General features: G+C 40.6%; 1 protein-coding gene across 7 annotated transcripts in view; it reads right to left on the reverse strand.

The window, feature by feature from the left end:
• Positions 1–640: 640 nt before the first annotated feature.
• Positions 641–15,073, reverse strand: part of USP9X (ubiquitin specific peptidase 9 X-linked) — a 214,754-nt gene continuing 200,321 nt past the window's right edge. For 5 of the 7 annotated variants that reach the window (XM_065578842.1, XM_005301756.5, XM_042859182.2 and 2 more), the window contains 6 exons: positions 14,709–14,929; positions 12,201–12,289; positions 5,819–5,975; positions 4,414–4,626; positions 3,783–3,878; positions 641–2,226 (listed from right to left, as the gene is read on the reverse strand). In XM_065578842.1, the coding sequence (XP_065434914.1) occupies positions 2,092–2,226; positions 3,783–3,878; positions 4,414–4,626; positions 5,819–5,975; positions 12,201–12,289; positions 14,709–14,929 (911 nt within the window). In that variant the 3' untranslated portion in view covers positions 641–2,091. The remainder of the gene's footprint in view (positions 2,227–3,782; positions 3,879–4,413; positions 4,627–5,818; positions 5,976–12,200; positions 12,290–14,708; positions 14,930–15,073) is intronic. The other 2 variants (XM_065578850.1, XM_042859183.2) reach the window with 1 other exon arrangement.

The raw sequence follows: 15,073 nt of genomic DNA on the forward strand, positions 1-15,073 counted from the left end.
TATTTCAGCTCTAATATGAAGGCTAATATTTTTAGTTATAACTTCCAGTAAGTATCCCCAAACATATGTGGGAAAACTTCTCCCAAATTGAACAAGTTCAGGTAAAACGGTATTATTAAAAAACCATGAAAAACTGAATTAAGTTGTTGAGCACTACAGAACACATGGAAGCACAAAAGTGATCCTTGCTACATAGAATATTAAAAAAAAAAAATCAAACAAATGAATTCATCTCTATAGCCCTCCCTTATTACACTAAATGCATAAGAATGCACTTGTGATTATTTTTTTTTCTTTGTTCATTTCAACACTACAGACCTTCTGTTTGATTAAGCAGCTTTGTTTCTATTAACTTAATTGTAAAAAACACCATCAAGCTTGTGCTCATTAAATATATACATGTATATATAAAAACATACAAAAAGTACAAGATAAATCACATTAAGAAACTTTTACAGGGTAATTGTCCTAATTTTTTATTCTTAGTCAAGGGCCAAATTTTTCTGTGCACAAAAATCTCAATGTGACTGTAGTTCCGGAATTCAGCATAGTGCCACTGCACAGAATTAAACTTTCTGTGCAGTCAATTAAAAAAACAAAAACAACAAAAAACAAAAAACACACACCACAGGACAAAATATTCTTCTTAAATCAAATTCTATTTGTGAATTCAGCAAAATAATTTCTATAAAATAAAACAGCAAAATATTTAAATAGTATAGGGTGGGCTGTATCCGTTTTGCAGGGGTATTTGGTTTTTAGACAGGTTGCAAAAAATTACACACATTCAAGTTACCAATTTTCATTTAAATACAGTATTTACTGATGCGTTTCTTGAAGTCTTTAAACAAATGTTTATTCCAGACTAGAGAACCTTAGAATTGTATGTGACTAACCAGTAGTTTCTTTTATAATTAAACCCTGCGTCTAAAGTTAAGATTTCTTGTATAATGGTTAAAGAGCTAAGACAATTCTTGCTTTCAAGTAGAACTGTGAATGAGCGGAAAACCAGCAAGTTAACTTGGTGCAGTGGCACTCACAAGTACTGTGTGATTTTGTTGACTTCCACTTCACTGGGATGCAGTAGAAGGAAAGTGTTGTTAGTTTATCTAATAAGCTCTACCAAAGAAACAAAACAAGCACACCAAATACAGTCTATTATGCTCCAGGCATCCTGGCATAGCAACATTTTTGCATATTTGTTTTAAATCTTTTAAATTCCTATTACTGAAAACTAAGTGTTTTTATCCCACCCAGAGACAGAACTGTCCAACATTAGATGTGAGGAACATATGTGCAACTGAAAACCACTTGTTTGTCACATTTCCCTACCTCCCCCATTTTGTAGTCTAGGTGTAAGAAGAAAAAGCTCTGAGCAATACAGTTGTCACTTTGGGACAACTACTGTCATGGTTGGTTTTTTTCCCCCGATTGGCTACACTAACCTGGTGTGAAGCCATGCTAAATGTTACAGCATAACTATAGCTTCAAAGTGATTAACCTAATACCAGAATGAAAAAGGCAATGAAAAAAGATCTAGAAACAATGTTACATCACCAATTTTCCACATCAACCAAATAATTAAAAGGTTACCAGCCATTACGTTGCTCATAGTAAAATCGACTCCAGTGGCAAAGAATTAACATGAAACTATTTTTGTGGTTGACATGGATAGGCTTTTTCATAAAGGAGTTGATCCAACTGCCATTAGGCAGGCAACACTGGTTGCAGAGCGCAGCGGTTATATCAAGAAGTTACTTTTGTTTTCGTAGATCTGTGAGTCTCATCGACAAAAAAAATGTTTCTTGCTTAAGAATTAACAGTCAAACATTAATATACTATATACACCTTTGCCATTTACACATTAGCATCAGGCCATTTATTACAAAACACTATACACTTTCCACTGCAGGCAGGTTATATATTGACAGCAATTTTCTGCAGATAAGACAGTGAATAGACTCTCCACTCCATGTTGATTAGGAATAGTTTTTCTAGTTTTAAATATTAGCCAGACACAGAGAAAGGTTGGACTGTAAGGCCTGGGTGCACAGTCTTGATGGAGCAAGTTAATTGATTATGTGCATTTAACTAATCTTTCGTCTGAGGCGGGGAAACTTCTTCACTGCCTTCATAATTTTCTTGTGCTCGTTGGCCAGTTCGTTGAGGGTTGTTCATATGATGTGCTGCTGGGCCTGTATATGGCTGTCCATGCACATGGTTATTCTGCAAAATAGAATAAAACATTTTAAGGAGACATTATGCTTGTGAAATTTTTTCTAAGCAATTATAGTGATTCCCCCACTCCTTTGAACATACACCACTGAAAAAAATACCCCAAAGCATAGTGAACTGGTTAATTAGTAATACATATTTCAGGATGTTTATTCATTACTGTGAAGTCTCCTGCCCTTACCTTTTAAATGAATTTATGCTGAAGATAAAAAATTCTGAATTGAAATTGCAAAGATTAAGCTATAGTGAAAAATTAGTAAATACTGATTTTAAGTTGCAATTACATGCAAAACAAAGCAAAAAAAAGAGGATGAATGGAATGCTGCCTATGTGATGTATACAGTTTAGATTAAAATGTATATATAGTTCTACCAAAAGATAACAGTATGGGAGAAAAATTTAAAAAATAAATACACAATAAAAGAAATTAGCTATAATTGTGCAAACATACATTAGGTTTTGCCTGCTAAAAAATAATTGTAACAGAAGTAAATAAAACCTGAACAGTTATTTTCTCCAGATGCTAACAAGTACAATTTTTCAAAACTAACAAGTAAAATTTTTGATTAAAAATACACCTATACAACTGTCAATTGTAAAATGTTGTCTGTCCATGATACTTCAAGAAACTGCAATATTTGACTTAATAATAAACCTATTATTGCAATACTAAGAAAAAAGGGTTGTGTGTGTTACAGGGTGAGAAATGCCAGCTGTTATGAGAAAATGAACACATCACACAAGTAAAGGATTAATCAGTGAGTTTGTGATAAGCTGTGGCTTAACTCCAAGGGGATGGAGAAGTCTACAACTGCTCTGCTGAGAACATCAGTAAGGAAAGCAAGATGAAGGGGAAATGGGTTTGGGCAGGGCAGGAAATAAAATTAGCAAATTCAGAATATATAAGTGATTTGGAGAAAAGTTGGAAAATAAAAACTGCAGTTAACTCTGGGACCTACTAATTTAGTTATTACCAGCTCAATAAATCTAGGTATGATTTCTTTCAAATCTAGCTTTCCATTTAAATAGATGCTAACAAAATAGTCACTTAACCCTGAAACAGATTTAAATTTTATATGCACTTTAAACTTGGATATCAGTGTTCACAGAACAAATTATATATGGGACAAAGTCATTTTTAAGTACCAGTAATTACTAAAGTCTAAAACAATTTACTAATGTAGGGCTGGATTCTATCATTTAAGTCAATGGTGCAATTCATAGAGTAAGGTGATAAACATGGAAGAAGCACAGCTGAATCAAACCAGTATGCATTCGCATATGCATAGTCAGCATATGTGCTTTTAGTATGAATGATAAATATCTGTTATGGTAAAATGTTGGGTTTTATGTGAAATTCTGATGGAGAAATTGCTTCTAGTAAATGATGCTGAATGTTCATCTTTATGATCACTCTATAAGTGTGAGATTTGAACTATAATGTGTTTCTAGTTAAACATTTATTACAGTGTGAGTTAGCATGAAAGCTAAAACAAAAAGTTAGACTTTAGATCCTTCAACGGAAAGTGAAACTCTGCACTGTTTACCTGTTGATACTGGGAACCGGGTGAATGAGGATACAATGGGGCATCTTCTGGTGGGGAGGATTCATGTTCATCTGGGGCGTCTGGGTCATCTGGTTCCTAAAATTAACAGACAGTAAAAGATTACTTTTCAAGTCAAATCCAATCCCATCCTTAAACTGTAATCTCACTGTTCTTGGGAGACCAAGACGCTCCTCCCTTCCCTCCCCCCAACATTTTAAAAAAGCAACATTAAGTGGCAGCTTGCTCAATATCATCGAGAAAAGTCTTACTTTTGAAATACGTTATCAGATATCATCTTATCTCTTCCTAGAATTGAATTTCACCATTTTAGTTCAATTAGCGGTATTCCAACTTTGGAATCAGTTAATGCCAATACAAACAGTAAGTAACAGAAGAAAAGATTACTACAAACCATCAGCACTATACAACTGGCAGTCAGTGGAAATGATTGTTAATTTTAGGCAGTTTCATACTAGCAAATGAAGTTACAGAACTTCTTACTTCTAAAACCAGCAGAAACCAGGAACAATCTGCTGCCCAACTCACTGTTGCTACTACTGGATAAGGTACAAAGGATTTTGAGCATTTAAAGCAGTAATTTTATTTAACTTTCCGAAGCCTAATTCTTTACCTCTTCTGGGCAGAGTTCACAAGCTTTTGCAAGGGTCATTCTAGCACTGTGAGATCTTTCCAAGAAGTAACCATTTGATGTTTCATTACTCTGCACTGGGGGAGACCAATTATTATATGTGTATTGTGGATTTCCAGTATATGGCCTACGCTCAAGTTCATCTCCAAGCCACTCTACTGCCCAGGTCCATTTTCTCTTCAAATCTCCATTGCTCTGCAGAGATAGAAAATTGACAGTTCACAATCCCTTTTTTATTCTTCAAACACAATACTTCTTCTCTATTGCCACAACATCCATCTATAGGAAAACATGTTACCATATTCACACTAGCTCACTGTTTAAACCTGAGGTGGGCAAACTATGGCCTGCGGGCCACACCCTGCCCAGCTGGCCAGCCCCCGGACCCTCCCCTGCAGGTTCCCCCTCCCCTGCAGCCTCAGCTCACTGCACCGCTGGCGGCAGGGCTGCGGGCTCCTGCCGGGCAGGGCAGCTGCAGAGCTGCGGCCTGACTCGGTGCTCTGTGCTGCGTGGTGGCGTGGCTGCCTCTAGCCAGGCGGTGCGGTTGCCTGTCCTGGTGTTCTGGGCAGCGTGGCTGTACTGCCACCAGCCACCGGTGCTCCAGGCAAAGTGGTAAGGGGGCAGGAAGGTTTGGATAGAGGGTAGGGGAGTTCAGGGTGGGGGGCAGGGGTGTGGATAGGGGTCAGGGCAGTCAGAGGGCAGGGAACAGGGGGGTTGATTGGGGCAGGGTTCCTGGGGGGGCAGTCAGGAAGGGGGGGGCTGGATGGGGCAGCGGGGGCAGTCAGGGGACAGAGAGGGGTGAACAGGGCAGGGGTCCTGGGGGGGGCATCAGGGGACAGGGAACAGAGGGGATTGGATGGGGAAGGGGTTCCGGGGGGGGGGGGAGGAGGGCATCAGGGGACAGGGAACAGAGGGGATTGGATGGGGCAGGAGTCCCGGGGGGGCGAGAAGCAAGGGGAGGGAGTTAGATAGGGGGCAGGAGCCAGGCCATGCCTGGCTGTTTGGGGAGGCACAGCCTCCCCCAACCAGCCCTCCATATATTTTCAGAAACCCAATGTAGCCCTCAGGCCAAAAAGTTGGCCCGCCCCTGGTTTAAACAAAAGTTCTTTTTAGTGAGTACATAAATTTTTTTCCAGAAGGGTAATGTGACAGGAAGCATTGGTGGGTTTGGAGCAGCTGCCACACAAGCATTAATACAATCTGTATATTACTGTCAAGTTTAGCTGAATCCCTCCCCTCCCACTTCCTTCTTCCGATCTTTTGACAAAGAAATATCCAAATGAGTTTTACTTAGAGGAAGAATGCAATTTACTCTGTTGTAATTTGCTTGACTTACTTTCTATCTAGAATTCTAAAACAACTATGAAGTCAGAATGGAAGTTATCACCTGTAAGATTTGGTAGGCTACGGGACAGTTGCTGAAAAGTGCTACCATGCACTTTATACACTGGTAAGCTCTTTTCTGATAATGGTTCTTAGAACGCTGAATGGTGTCAAATAGCCCATCCCTGTCATCTGGGATTCCTTTAAGTGCATTGTGAATCCTGCAAAAAAAAATTCCAAAGTCAAAATTTTAGCGCTCAAATTTGTTAACTGTTACACATTATAAAACAGTGACTGGAATTACACTTCAATTACACTGTAATTATAAAAGTTAATATTCCGATTACAGGATTTTGTAGTAGGTGTGCATCAAAAAGTAGAACATTAATTACAATGTAATGTATTACTTATGACTCTAAAAGGGTTTAGTAACAATTCAGTTATATGCTTGACCTCCTGGATATATGAAATTGGAGTAATCACAGATATCAAAAAGCATAACGACAATCATAGCTATAGCAATAAAGTGTAACCCATTAATCATTAGTTCTCAATCAACAGAATTAAAACAAATTCTTTCCATAAATATCTACCACCCATTGTAATGCTAGAATACAGTTACATCTCAGAAAGGTTGCTAACCTTACAGTAAATGTTGCTTGAGATGTCATCAGTGTGGATCCCGCTATAGATGCATGTGCGCCTCATACATGTGAGATAGGAGTCTTTTGCTGGGGCTGTGCATGCACCTCGTGCTTCTTCACATTCCTGTACGACAGCATAAAGGGCGGAGCGTCCGCAACTGTCCCTCAGTTCCCTCATCAATTCAGAATCCCATATGCTGAGGGCTCAGAAAAAGTCGGTATGGAGGCGGGGTTGTGGGATCCACACTGACAACATCTTGAAAAAGGTTTAGTTCTGTCCACACAGTGGATGAACGAACTTGAAAAGTCCAGAGTATGCAGTTTGTCTCCTGGTGTAGAATGGGTTTTTGGAAAACAAATTAACTTGATTTGAGTGGAATTCTGAGACCACCATAAGGATGAACATAGGATGAGGTCTCAGTATGACCATGTCTCTGTGAAATGTCATGTAGAGAGATTCAGCCACAAAGACCTGGAGCTCACAGGATTCCCCTAGTCAAGGTGATGGGAACCAGAAAGATCATCTTTAAAGTAAGATAGGACAGGGTGCACCCCGAGAATAACTCAAAAGGGAATCACAGTAAGATTTAGGAAGAGGATATTACAGTCTCACACAAGAGTTAGTTCTTTAGCTAGGGCTAAATGTGTAAGAGGTCTTTGTGGATCTTCAATACAGTTGGTTGTGAGAAGATCAAAGACAAGTGTACAGGTGCCAGGTGGACCATGATAGAGCTAAATGAAAGGCCAGAATGTTTTAAATGCAGTATGTGGTAAGATTTTTGGTATCTAAGTTTCTACTGAGACTGGGTTGTGCTAGGCCACCCATATGGAGAACCTCTTCTATTTTGTTGAATTGGTCTTTCTTGTATGTTGCTTACAACTATGTATAAGGATTTCCTGCATCTGAAAGGAGCAGTCTCCGTCAATGGTTCTCAACCAGCCAACATCCAGGCTGCCAGATGTGGTCACTTTGGGGCTATATGCAGAATATGATTATTGTTCTGAGATATGTCTGGCAGAGAGATGGGAGGCTGAATGGACATCTGTAGCGGGTTTCTCACCCAAAACTGCCGCAGCCAGTAAGATGCCACAAGGATAACTGTGGTCTTGACCCGTCTGATCTTACATATTACTCTGGGAAAATTGGGGAAAAGGCATAAGTGAGGCTTCAGTTCCACAGATCCCCCAAGAGCAAAAGTTGGACATTTGGTGTTTTTCCTGGTGGTGAACAGGTCTTTTATGGGACTCTCCCACTTCGAAATATCTGCTGGATGATGGAGTTCTGCAGTGACCACTCATAATTGGTGAGTGACTGTCTGCTTAAGAAGTCCTCTAGGCTGTTACTGGCTCCTGGGAGGTGAAGAGCCATTGGGGTTATCCTGTGTTGCTGACAACATTCATAACATGATCGCTCCCTGGGACGGGGGTAATAAGCACACACTGGTATGCTTATGTAGACCACTGCAGATGTGTTGTCTTTTATGCAGAATTTCATGTCACTTTAGGACCAGGTGCCTTGCATCTCAGATGGTCCAGGTGACCACCCTAATCTGTCTCTGACATGTTTGAGATTAGTGTCACTGTTGGAGGGAAAGCAGAAAAGGGTATTCCACACGTTTTTGGGGTCTAGTTACCAATTCCGCTCTGAGATGACTCGAGGTGGAACATCTGGTGTCTTACTGGGGAATAGACGGACTTCAGCGTTTTAAGGGTCGCAGGTGAAGTCTAGCAAGTGGTGTCAATTAATTGCCATGCTGACAGTTGGCTTAATAGTCAGACAGGTCTGCACTGTCATCATGGCCAGATTTGATTTTATTCCATTCAGTAGTCATTGCAAAGAGGAACTTGTCCTTGGAGTGACGTGATGAGGCCACCACAGTTCCTATGATTGCTCACTTGTGATGGAGTAAGGAACAATTTTAGTTCACCAGGAGGTCTATCTGGATGAAAAGGAGAAGGCATTTTTCAGGCCCGATGCTCTTCTGCTGGAATCCACCTTTGGTCAGCCAATCGTTCCAGGTAAGGGTAGATATGAATGTCCCTTCTCCTCATATAGGATGCCACAACAGCAGACACTTTGTGAATCTTGTGCGTGCTACGGAGAGTCCAAACAGCAATACTTTGTACTGGTAATGAATGGACTCCACTGTGAGGCTTAGCCATCCACCTATCCCACAGAAAGTACCTATGTGGAAGTACACATCCTGTAAGCTGAAAACCATGAATCAGTCTTGAGTCAGAAGGGATGGAATGACTGAGGCAATAGTTACCATTCTGAATCTGAGCGTGCGTGCACATGTGCGTGTGTGTGTGTATGTATATATTATAAATAAAAAAATACTTCAGAATTCTCAGGTCTAGGATAGGATGAAGACACCGTCTTTTCTGGAATGAGGATATATCAGGACTAGACGCCTCTTCCCCTGTATTCTTGAGAGACCTCTTCTGTGGCTTTTAGACGGAGCAACAAGGCTAATTCTGTTAGCAGAAGGCTCTTGTGAGAAGGGTCCCTGAAGAAGGATGGGGAAGTGGGTAGGCACAGGGAAAGGACTGGAAATGGATGGGACAGCGGGCAATGATGTCTAGCATCCATCTGTCTTCTGTAATTGCAGACTAGGCCTATTGGAAGGAGGCAAAGTTGGCTTGCTGAGGTAATGATTGGCTCTAGACAGGCTTTGGAGTGGCTCTCAACACTTCTGTCAAACGTGCTACCTCAGAGCAGGTGCAGTGTGCATTACAGAGAAGGATAGTGTAAATGCCCCTGGAGTACCGGGGCATTTTTCTGAGTGTTTTTTCAGGTTGCCTACTTTAGGAGCAGGAGGGTGTTCTCTGTCTCAGTTGTGATCGGGCTTGTGTATATCCCTAAAGACTGCAGTGTGGCCCAAGAGTCCTTTAGTGAGTGGAACACCTCATCTGTTTGACTACCAAAGAGCTCTATTCCCTCGACAGACAGCTCCTCTATTGTGCATTGCACCTCCTTAGGAATGCCTAATGCTTGCAACCAGGATAGATCGATCTCAGCTGAACACTGAAAAAAGAATGAGGTGAAGGTGATGAGGAGCACATCTCTTCAAGTGGCAGTGCCGAAACATGGGGTGATCTTGGTAGCAGAGGTGCCAGTGCCAATCTCCACACAGAGGACATCTCGGGTGGAGATGCAGACTCTTGCCAATATATACTTCAGGATTCTACCAACCGTGTCCATGACAGCACCTGCAAGACTGAGACTGTTCTGGCTGGTAACATGCGACCATGTCTTTCCTGAGCCATGCTAGTGGTTGAGCTTTTATTCCTAACCCCCACAGTAGCAGAGTACTGGTATGGTATGTGGCTTTCCTCAAGGCAAAACTGGTAGTGACTGTGCCCAGTGGTGAGTGGAATAAGACCATCACAGGATAGGCAGGACTCAAAGCTGGGGGATTTTTAGTTTGCCTTGAGGCGTGGCAGTTGATGCAAAGTACCTAAACCCTCTGTACAGGAAGGTGGTCTTGTTTTTCTGAAGCGGTTCAATTGAAAGCAATCCACTTATTAGTGGAGAGAAAGAAAAACAAATTCTTCAGATAGATCAGTGAAATTGAATGGCAGCAAATACTAATAAGTAGTGGGGTGCACATGGGTGACAGGAAGGAACTGGGAGATGGCTGTGATCACTCCACCCTATATACCCTCATAAGGGAGCATGAGGTGGCACAGACCCAGTGGACACTGCTACTCAAAACACTCTGATATAACATGCTTGAGGTGCATGAACATGTACAGTGAGATCCACAGTGTGCATACTTGAAAAATCCTAGTTAAACTCGTATTTCAAATGCTGAAAATCCAGCAGTTGGACATATGAAAAGCAGTAACACTATTCAAAATCCCAAACCTACCTAGCACTTTTGCACAGGTCTAATGTTGTGTCTTATTAAATTGTTTCCATCTCCAAGAGTGTTTCTTAAGCTAAAGACTATGTGAACTTTATACATCTAGCTGAGTTGGATATGCAAGTGCTGACACACCATATAGGGGTTCAGAATCTAGGGAATGTTTACACTGAAGTCTGGGTAGACAGATTCACAATAGCCTGGCTCAAGCTAGCACGCTAAAAATAGCAACACGGATGATGTGACTTGGGTGACAGCTCAAGCTCTCAAGCCCGTGCTACACTCTGGGTCCAAGCTCAGGTGGCTAGCCCAGGTCTGCATTGGTGCCACAATGTTCACACTTATGTTTAGTGCACTAGCTCGAACTAACCTACCAAAACGTTGTCTACCTGGGCTGGGAGCCAGGCTCCCCTCTGTACTGTAGACATATCCTGGAAGGTTTGTTGGGAACAACTTCCTCTCAGCATGTAAATCAAGACTTATAAATAAATTAATTAAAAAAAGATCAGCTCCCAGTCTTTGGAGCACAGCAAGCTACACCACTGTCTTCTCAGAGAAGGTCTTCAGGGATATGTCCAGATAGCAGCTGAACTAAAAAGTCCAATCCAACTCTAAAGGGAATGACTTAAGGGTCCCCTCACATATTTTCATCACTGCAATCAGTTTTCATTGTAATACTGTTTCAAATGATTTACTAAAATCTGACTACTAATGTATTTCCACACACAAGCTATAAAGCAGTGGCTGTATTTCAAAACATGGCCAACTACCACCTAGACCACATTTACTGCAAGTTGTACCCCTCTTCCATGACAGTGTGTATGTATGTTTTGTTTCAGACTGAAAGCTCTCTGAGGCATGGACAGTCCCTTCTTTTGTGTTTGTACAGTGCTTTTGATTGAGGCTACCAGAAAAAAAAAAAAGTCAATATTTATAAAATTGCAAAGAAAAAAAATTGAGCATTTTAATGGTCATTTAAAAAAGTCCTTATTCTCTCAATTGGTGAGAATTGTGTTTCAAACTGGTTTGAATACTTGACACTCTTAAAAGAGACAACAGTCTATTAAAATGTGAACTAATGTAGAATGTTTGCTGTCTTTGAAAACCGCAACTCTCCCAACTTCATATGTGTCAAAGGTAATAGTCCTATCCACATAGAAATGTGTCATGACCAATAACACCACTATCACCACAGTATACTCCTCTTAAATGGAACAGCCACTTTACTGAAATGTTTCCAAGGAAGCAGTCTAGCCTAATGACACTGAGTACCAATGACTGCTGCTTAACTGGAATATTAGTAAAGGTTCCACTTTTAGGCTAGGTCCACACTACCCGCCTGATTCGGCGGGTAGAGATCGATCTTCTGGGATCGATTTATTGTGTCTCATCTGGACGTGATAAATCGATCCCAGAAGCGCTCCCCCGTCGACTGCGAAACTCCTGCTCGCCGAGAGGAGGAAGCGCTGTCGATGGGGGAGTTTGCCTGCGCCGCATGGACCCGCAGTAAGTAAACTTAGTTCGATCTAGGAAACGTCTACTTCAGCTACGCTATTCTCATAGCTGAAGTTGCGTTTCCTAGAACGATCCCCCGCCCCAGTGTGGACCAAGCCTTAGAGGGATGTATTCAATTGGTGTTAAGTGGCTAAATAGCTTTCTGCCAGTTATGAAAAAAGTGAAATTCTAAGCTCAAGTTTTAAATACACAAGTTGCCTAATTTTAAAAGTAGGGATAAAAATGAAGTAAGCTGAATATAAAAGTTTTGTCCTTGTGTTTTGATTAGTAGACTTTAAGTCTTTTCAGATTTTGTAAGTCCATTTCTCTTAATCAGCAGAACCATTTAGTTGGGAAGAGAAACTGTCCAACAGGGGAGTCCCAAATTATGAAAAGATGGAATTCTACTGTAAAATGAAAAAAAAAAAAGAATACTAACCTGTGGGTCTGCCAAGAGTCCTCAATCAACAGGATTTGCAAAAGCAGATCCAAGTAAGGTCGAAGTTCATAGGTGTATGAATATGCAACCTTAAAAGAAGTGAAAATTATGTCTCAGAAAAAATGTTTCTTAAAACATGTTGTAATAAAGATAACTGGGGCATGAGTTTGAAATGGTTGCAATATTCATGCTCTGAATACTTAATTCTGCTTCTCTGGCGATCTCTCTCAGACACTACTGTCAATCTGGGGCCTTTGCTTCCCCAGGAGGAGTTTGGCAAGACTCCCTCAGCTCTTGGGAATTTTGATTCCTTGGGGTGGTGGTAGCAAGCACTGCACATGAACCAGGCCCCTTACTATATGTTGCACATAATGTCCCCTCTATTACAAGATATAAATATTGACATTTCAGCATTCCAGTCAGTTATCTCAGTTGCATAGCATGGGAATCTCCTGAGGAGACAAGACCAGCAGAGAGATTTAAAAAGGAAAGAAACTGACTAAAAATGAAACTAAGAAAAAAAACACCTCAAAAAATGTGACACCAAAACTCTGAGGGGAGGAAGGTGGGTGAATGAAAATCCTGTGTGAAAAAATATAGCTTCAGAGAAGCAGAACAACAAGAAAATACTTTCTATTACAATTCTTGCTTCTGGAGATTAAGCCTCATAAAGGTTATCCCAAAAGAAAAAGTAAACTGCAAATAGTTGCAAAAAGCAGTAATATTAATGTCAATGTTGTTTTTTAAGATACCACTGGACATTCCAACCTATATGATGAATATAAATGTCACAGGGAATAAAACGAGTCCAACTTAAAATAAGTGACATCCAAAAGTAAAACAAAAAACTTCTACTGGGGTGGGAAAATGTGACCTTCCTTACCTAGGAAAGAATTTCTAGAATAGAGCTTGGAATCCAAAACCAGATTCCCTCCTAAGACTGAACCCAAGTAAATATGCTTTGTATAGGTGAGAGAGGACTATATAGCTGCTTTGCATACCTTTGCAAGAGAGACATGTCAGATAGGCAATGGTCATAGCTTTGACTCTAACCAAGGGAGCCTTGATATGGTTGGCATGAAGATGGAAAGCTAAGTCATTATGAAGGTGCCTGGCAGCAGCTTCACGGTTAGCTTTGCATTGTAAAATAGACTTAAAACAGGGAATAATTTCCTGTTTCTCTTTAAAAGTAGGTGGCCCAAATGGTGTGAAATTTCACAATAAGTTAGTTTGTACTCCCTTCAATTTTCTGTGTGGATTTTGTTTTGTTTCTCTTCATACATTTTTAAAAGGAAGTCTTAAGTTGGGTTCTGGCTGAAAATTTCCCTTGGCAGGCCTAAATTTTCATTGTTGATGACAGACAATGCTTTTTAAGAGCTATCTACAAAGAACCTACCAGAGAAGTGGGTTTGAGAAAGCCAGTGCAAAGGAGAAGGGTTTGTTAAGCGTTGGATTTAAGGTAATTTTTAGCCATTATTCACATTAAAACTGGAAGTTTACATACTGTGCATGCAAGCCTGGTTGATGGGAAGGACCCAACTCTCACAAGCCCAGACGGTTGATGGGAGGGGCCTGGCATGTGAAAGTATGACTTGTTGAAGGGGGTACACATACCCTTTAATCATCCTTTATTAAACTACTACTACACCCAATATTCATAATCAATAGAGTTGGGAGGGAAATCTGGTAAAGGGGTGAATGCCGAAAGATGAAAATGGTGCATGGTCTGTGGTGCATGGTAGTTGTGGTAAAGGTTAGGTGGGTGCTTGTGAGTGGAGTGTAGGTACCATTAGGCAGCTTAACTTTTGTTTCTTTGCTTGTGTGTGTTTGGATCAGGCATACTGAGTGTGTAGGAACCTTAAGTGCTTTACAACGGACTTCATGTATTAATAACAAAAAAGATGCATGATACCTAGTTAGACAGTCCTTTTAGTAATAACACTGCCCAGTGAATTGCTGCCAAAGGAAACTAAGTAGGGTGGACTTTCTAAGCGTTTTAGTTCACTTCAAATAATCCCCCCTAAGATCTTTTGGCATCAAGCATATGGAGAATGTTCTCACTGGAATGGGCATGCCAGGTAAAAAACAGTACTGAGCAGATGACCTAGCAGGTACACTGAAGTTTTGCAACATATTGACTGGAAACAAAAAAGGATACTTGAAAACATGAATCAATGAAACTGCAGCTCCTTTGCTGACTGTGGCTAGGAGGGAACTAGCCAGTTTGTGGGTGGTGACACACAAAGGCCAGTTTGATCTGGTTGTGCTATATCCTGTTATCATTGCCCTTGGGGCTCCTAATTTTTAGGATCTGGGGGAAATTCTACAGTACTTCAATATGAAGTCCCAAGAGAAAATCCTAGCAGAAGGCATCCAAAGAGAAGTTTATTTATCACATATCAATACAATTTCTCACATGGATATCACCTCTCCCTATATGGCATATTTTTACACTTACATATGCCCAAACTTATCCCATCTGCTTCCCTGATTTTTATTTTATTTTACCTGCCAGAGAAGTTCACTTAGGACAGTGGAAGAGAACTGAGGATTTTCCCAACAACAGAAACGAAGCAATTTGATGGTCTCTTCTGAGTTGCTGCAGTCTTCAATAATTTTCTTCACATAGCTAGTTCGTACAAACAAAATGTCTGCCACGTTCTGCTGAAGTGCCATTATAGGTTGAGATAAATTAGGATCACCATAAGGGTTTGAAAGTGGGGGATTACCTGGAACAAACAATTAATACTGATGAAACAGTACTTTTTAATATAAACAAATACATATTTAAACTCTGGGACTAACAAATGAAAGACACATGGTATAGTCAATGGAAAGACTTAAAAATAAGCTACTGAACTTACAATAAACTA

The sequence above is a fragment of the Chrysemys picta genome, chromosome 1 (genome assembly GCF_011386835.1).
Source record: "Chrysemys picta bellii isolate R12L10 chromosome 1, ASM1138683v2, whole genome shotgun sequence".
Taxonomy (NCBI): Eukaryota; Metazoa; Chordata; order Testudines; family Emydidae; genus Chrysemys; species Chrysemys picta.